General features: G+C 38.2%; 1 protein-coding gene across 1 annotated transcript; it reads right to left on the reverse strand.

Moving 5' to 3' along the window:
- Window positions 1-935: 935 nt before the first annotated feature.
- Window positions 936-5,171, reverse strand: YAE1 (YAE1 maturation factor of ABCE1). Its single transcript, XM_055590758.1, has 3 exons — window positions 4,968-5,171; window positions 3,415-3,536; window positions 936-1,538 (listed from the first exon to the last, which is right to left on the reverse strand). The coding sequence occupies exons 1-3, from the start codon at window positions 5,094-5,096 to the stop codon at window positions 1,109-1,111; spliced, it is 681 nt and encodes a 226-aa protein (XP_055446733.1). The 5' UTR covers window positions 5,097-5,171; the 3' UTR covers window positions 936-1,108.
- Between the last annotated feature and the right edge of the window lie 324 nt (window positions 5,172-5,495).

The following is a 5,495-nucleotide window of genomic DNA, read 5'->3' on the forward strand; positions in this document are numbered from 1 at the left end:
TACTTCTAATCATCACAAAACTGAAACAAACTTTAACAAATATCATGATATCACTTATATGTGGAATCTAAAAAAATTATACAAATAGATACAGACTCACAGACATAGAAAACAAACTTAGTTACTAAAAAGAGAAAGGAGGTGGGGATAAATTGGGAGTTTCGAATTAACATGTACACACTACTATATATAAAATAGATAAAAAGAATCTACTGTATAGCACACAAAACTATATTCAATATTTTGTAATACCCTATAATGGAAAAAAATATATAACTGAATCACTTTGCTGTGCACCTGAAACATTATAAAAAAATTACACTTCAACAAAAAATCAGTAATACTTAAATAAAAAAACTAAAGCAAACTTTAGAATTGTTTTTAATTATCAGTATAAACATGTCTTCAGTTTTATACTTATTAGCCTCTTAATTTCAAATTACTACATCTATATATATATATCTATCTATCTGTATGTGTCTATTTACAACTTTAGCCATTAGGTTATTTTTTGTAACTTTGGTCTGATTAGTTGATGAGGTCCTAATCACAAGACAATGTGACAGGAGCAGAAAGTAGGGCTAAGTCCTTACAAAATAACAGCTGATGCTTGAACACATGGGTTTGAACCCTGAGGGTCCACTTCCACTTGGACCTTTTTCAACAGTACATATTATAGTACTATATGATCTGAGGCTGGTTGAATCTGAGACTCATAACTGCAGATATGGAGGGCCAGCTATAAGTAGTATGCAGATTTTTTTACTGCATGGTGGATGGGTACCTTTAAAACCTGTGTTGTTCAAGGGTCAACTGTAGTCTGATTCTTGTTAATTTCTGATAGTAATGAGTCCCTAGAAATTTGAAAATGAAGACAACTGGAATTTTTGAGCATATCTTAAACCACATAAAAATTACCAGTGACAAAGAAAGAAGGATTATATTACCTTTAATAGTATTAATTTTGAAGATGTTTCAACATTACATGAAGGGATACCCTTACAAGTGAAGTGTAGAAACCAGTGCAAATTTTGGTTAGCTTGTTCAGAAACAAAATGTTCTAAGAATGTTCTGAACATTGCTTCCATTATTAAAGTGAAGGTAATTTTTACAGTTGTTTGAGGTGTTGTAATATGTCTACTGATACTCCCAGCTGTTTTACCAAACTGGCTGTCTGTTCTAAAATCCAAGTGAGGCTTGGGTTTTCAGGGCATGCATGCTCCTGGGCTCTACAACATTCTAAAGATGAACAATCTACCTGACTAAGATTCTTACTACAGTTTTTGTTAAACTCAGCATTATTTTCACAGAATCTTTCATCTTTAGCTTCATCAATCTTTTCCTCAGCTGGAGCTACATGACAAAGGTCCATATCCTGAAGGGAGTCCAATAAATCTACAACATGTGGCTGTGAAGTGATTGATTTCAGATGTCTGAGCACATACTCTTCACACTGGCCAACTGCATCCAGAAGATTATTTATTTTACTGATCAAAGCCGAACTATTATCATGAAGGTGACACCAGGAGAGCAAAGCACTGAACGAAAATATAAATAAGAGTTAAAGAAGAAAAAATTAAACAATCAAAGGCTTTTAGAATTTTTGAAGCTAAGGCTTACATGTTTCTCTTCTAGATAAAATCATGCAAAAACTATTAATAATACCAATGTAAGTCATGATGTGAAAATGTGAAAGTAATGATGGTAAAATAAGATTATAAATATAAGGACATTATCTTTCAACAGAAATTAAACAACTGGAGTTAATCATATAAACTGTTTATAATTCATAACCCCTCCTTCACAGGTCCTCATCTATTTTTCCTGATTTTATTTTCCCCTTATAGCTTCTGTTGAAGATGGATACAACTCAAGAGAAAGAAAAAACCTGAAAAATTAGTTTTTCTTTTAAAGGCAGCAGCCAGCTTCTAAACTAGTGATTCTCAATCTTGGATGCACATCAGAATTACCTGCAAAACTTTTAAACTTTATTAAGGTCCAGGTCACACCCAAGACCAATTAAATCAGAATCTCTGAGGGTGTTATTTTTTAAAAGCTTCCCAGCTGATAACAAGGTGTAACCAAGGTTAAAAATCACTGTTATAAGCGTATAGCTGCTTGACATCAAAACTGAAGATGAGGGGAAAAAAAGTTTTGAGACAACTCACTTTTCCAACTTTGTTAGAGTAGACACTTTACTAACAATTTTATTGAAGAAGGTTAGAATTCTTCCAGTCCTAATAATTATTTTTCTTTACTTTTTTTTTTAGTATAGATAGTACTTTTACTTTCCTACATTCATATTATTCATGTCACGAAATAATGGTTGTTGTGAAAAGTAATAATGTTAGCAAGAATTTTTTTTTTTTTTTTGGCCATGTCACACAGCTTGTGGTAACTTAGTTCCCAGACCAGGGACTGAACACAGACCGTGAAAATGAAAACATGAGGTCCAAACCCACTGCATTGCCAGCAGATACCCTGCAATAAGCTTTCTAAGCTTATAAAAAATTAATTTAACTTGATGTGAAGATGAACACATGATCATTTTCTTACTATAGTATACTATAAATGCTGATTCCTGACAGCTGAATTTTATAAAACCTCAAATGTAACTTTTGTGTTGATAACTTTTTTCTAATTTTATTTTTAATTTTTATTTTTTTCTTGGCTGTGCCACCTTATGGCATGTGGGATCTTCATCTCCTGACAAGAGATCAAACTTGCATCCCCTGCATTGGAAGTGCAGACAGAGTCTTAACTACTAGACTGCCAGAGAAGTCTCTGTCCTGTTTTGATAACGTTTATTTCATACCTTGTAAAAATCAGTGATTCTTTGAAGCGTTTATGTTTTTCTCTATAGAGGACTGTTTAAAAGGTACAAAGCATCAAAGAGGACAAGCCTGCCGTACTCCTAGCTCCATGTGCCTTTGGACCACTTGGTTCTAATACATGCCATTATTCCTATGAAATCCTGACAGGTGTTCAAAGTTCAGGAATAAAGTAAATGGAATAATTTTTCTGTTACTGGCTATACTCTTCATCAGGTACTTCTAGTCTACACATCTGTTTTATTGTGTTCTGTCACATATGCAAGAATAAAAACGTTACCCCAAACCTGAAGATTTTTTCAATTACTTTGAGATATAGATTGGTGGTAGTTCAGGTAGCAAAAAAGAAGACACCTTTGTATCATTTCTTTGCAATAAAAGACAACATCTGGCTTACATATTAAAGCGGATAACTGCTGACTTTTTGAAGGCAATTTTAGTCTATGCTCTGCAGTACCCTTTTGTGGATTTAACACTACGGGAAACACTTCAGCTTACACTTTACTTTTACATATTACTTTCATCAAAACCCTCCACTAGTACAAAGGTTAAAATAATTCAGCATTTAAGTTTTAAAAATTACCTCAATGTTCCTCTAAGTTGTCCATAGTTTATGATGACTTCTGCACCTTCCTTATAACCTTGATTGAAGCCTTGTTGAAGAGTAACTGCTTTGCCAGCATCTATTCCATCTCTGTAGCCTTCCTAAAAATAAGTAATGAAGAATTACAGCTGTAACTTAACACCAAGTAAACCAGTGTAGGTTTTTCTAGAAAGTCACAGAACCAATTTAGAAAGTGATGAAACAGGCCTCTATTGTGTTATTTAACACCATGGAGAACCATGATGGCATATTAAACATATGGCATAATCACACAACCAAAGTAGACTATGCTTCTCATAAAAGTTTATTGTTGGTTTATCCCATTTTTGTAGTCTAGATTTATTGGACACATTTTAAAATACTGATTCTACATATTAAAAAAATAAAATCCGTGGTAGCAATAGCTCCACAGAAAGGAAACATGGAGAATTAGGTGTCTGGTCCTTTAGAAACTGGTTTGGTGTGGGTGGGTAAGGCAGGGCAGGGTTACCAAGGTCTTGGAACTGGAGTTGGGAAAGAGGAAATTGGTATAGTAAAAGGAAGATGAGAGGTCTGGTTTTAGAAATTTTGCTTGATTTAGAAATTTACCTTAATTTAAGTAAACTGAAAATCCTCTGTGCGCAAGGATTTTGTCCTGCCACAACACTCAAAAGGTGCTCAATATTTACTGGTTTAGCCTCAGCTTCACGTAAGGCATTTCTGAAGTTGACAACATTGTTGTTGTGCTAAGCAAATATTATTTTACTGAGACATTAAACAAGGGCAGATTTAATGGCAATTTAATGGTTGGCAAGGACACTAGCAGGCACAGATCTCACCATTTGGTCCTCACCCTGAACTAAGCTCTGAAAGCTCCACCTGGAGACTGGGTGTGTGGTATTAAGCTGAGACTCAATGAATAGTAAGACAAATTAGAGATGGATAATCCACACCCAACAAATAAAAAAAACACATTAATACTCCCTTACCTAGCCACCACCATTCCTTATTTTGTTCAGTCGCTCAGCCTTGTCTGACTCTGTGACTCCATTCCTTATTAGCTTTCTCTTACTGCCCTCTGACAACATTCTTAAGTTCATTTTTTCCATCTGTCCTGATTAACACTACTCCTAACTTTAGGCTCCCCACTCATTCAAGCAACCCATGTCAACCGCCTACATGTCCTTGGACAGACATAATTAGAACAGTGTAAATGTTTCTCGTCCGCCCCTTTCCCTTTGATGCCCATCAAACTGAAATCTCTTCAAAGTCTTTGACAAAGGTTATTTTGTTCGGTCCCCGGTGTCCATCCAACACACTCCACGGGCGCTCGAGGAAAGCATCCTGTGGTGTCGCACGGTTTCAAGTAACCCACTGGGAAACCCTAGCAGGACATGGGCCAGACTGAATGGTAAGGGAGAGGGAGGGCAGCGCCAGGCCAGGCCGCGACCACTCCAGCCTTCATCCGGGGACCCCACCTTCTCACAACTCCCAGCTCCAGTGCTAACAATCCGGTACAGCAATGGACCCCCGCCCCCTCCACGCAGATTTACTTTGACTCGTCTCTGCATGTGGCTCCGCCATTCCCGCTGCACCAGGAGCGACTCATCAGCTTCCTCGTCAAACACGTCCCTCTCCTCTTCAGGACCTTGGACCAAAGAAGCAGCTTGAACCCACGACATCACTGAGGCAACCACAGGGCCGCCGGACGCCGGAAGGGCCGGCAACTCCTTCCGGTCCGAGGGGCGGGACGAAGACAGACAGCCGGGCTCGCGGCACTGCTGCGCGTGCGCGTAGATGTGTGCGGTGTCTGAATATCGTGACGGGTTCACAGGGTGGTCGCGGGTCCCAGGAAGGTCCTGGTTTCCCCCTGAGGCTTTTGCTCCCTGATATTTGGAAGTACCCATTACTAAGTTGGAAATGTCACCGTGCATTTGTGGGCGAGGCGGATTCCTCCCACGTGGAACCACTCTGACCTTGACTGCGGAAGGCAGCGCCAGCGTTCAGTGAAACACTGCACTTCTACCGTGGTGTCTGCTGGGGTCTGGGTTTTGAAGACGCGTGCACTGGCAAAACCTTTC

This window comes from Bubalus kerabau, chromosome 8, assembly GCF_029407905.1.
Source record: "Bubalus kerabau isolate K-KA32 ecotype Philippines breed swamp buffalo chromosome 8, PCC_UOA_SB_1v2, whole genome shotgun sequence".
In the NCBI taxonomy this organism is placed as follows: Eukaryota; Metazoa; Chordata; class Mammalia; order Artiodactyla; family Bovidae; genus Bubalus; species Bubalus kerabau.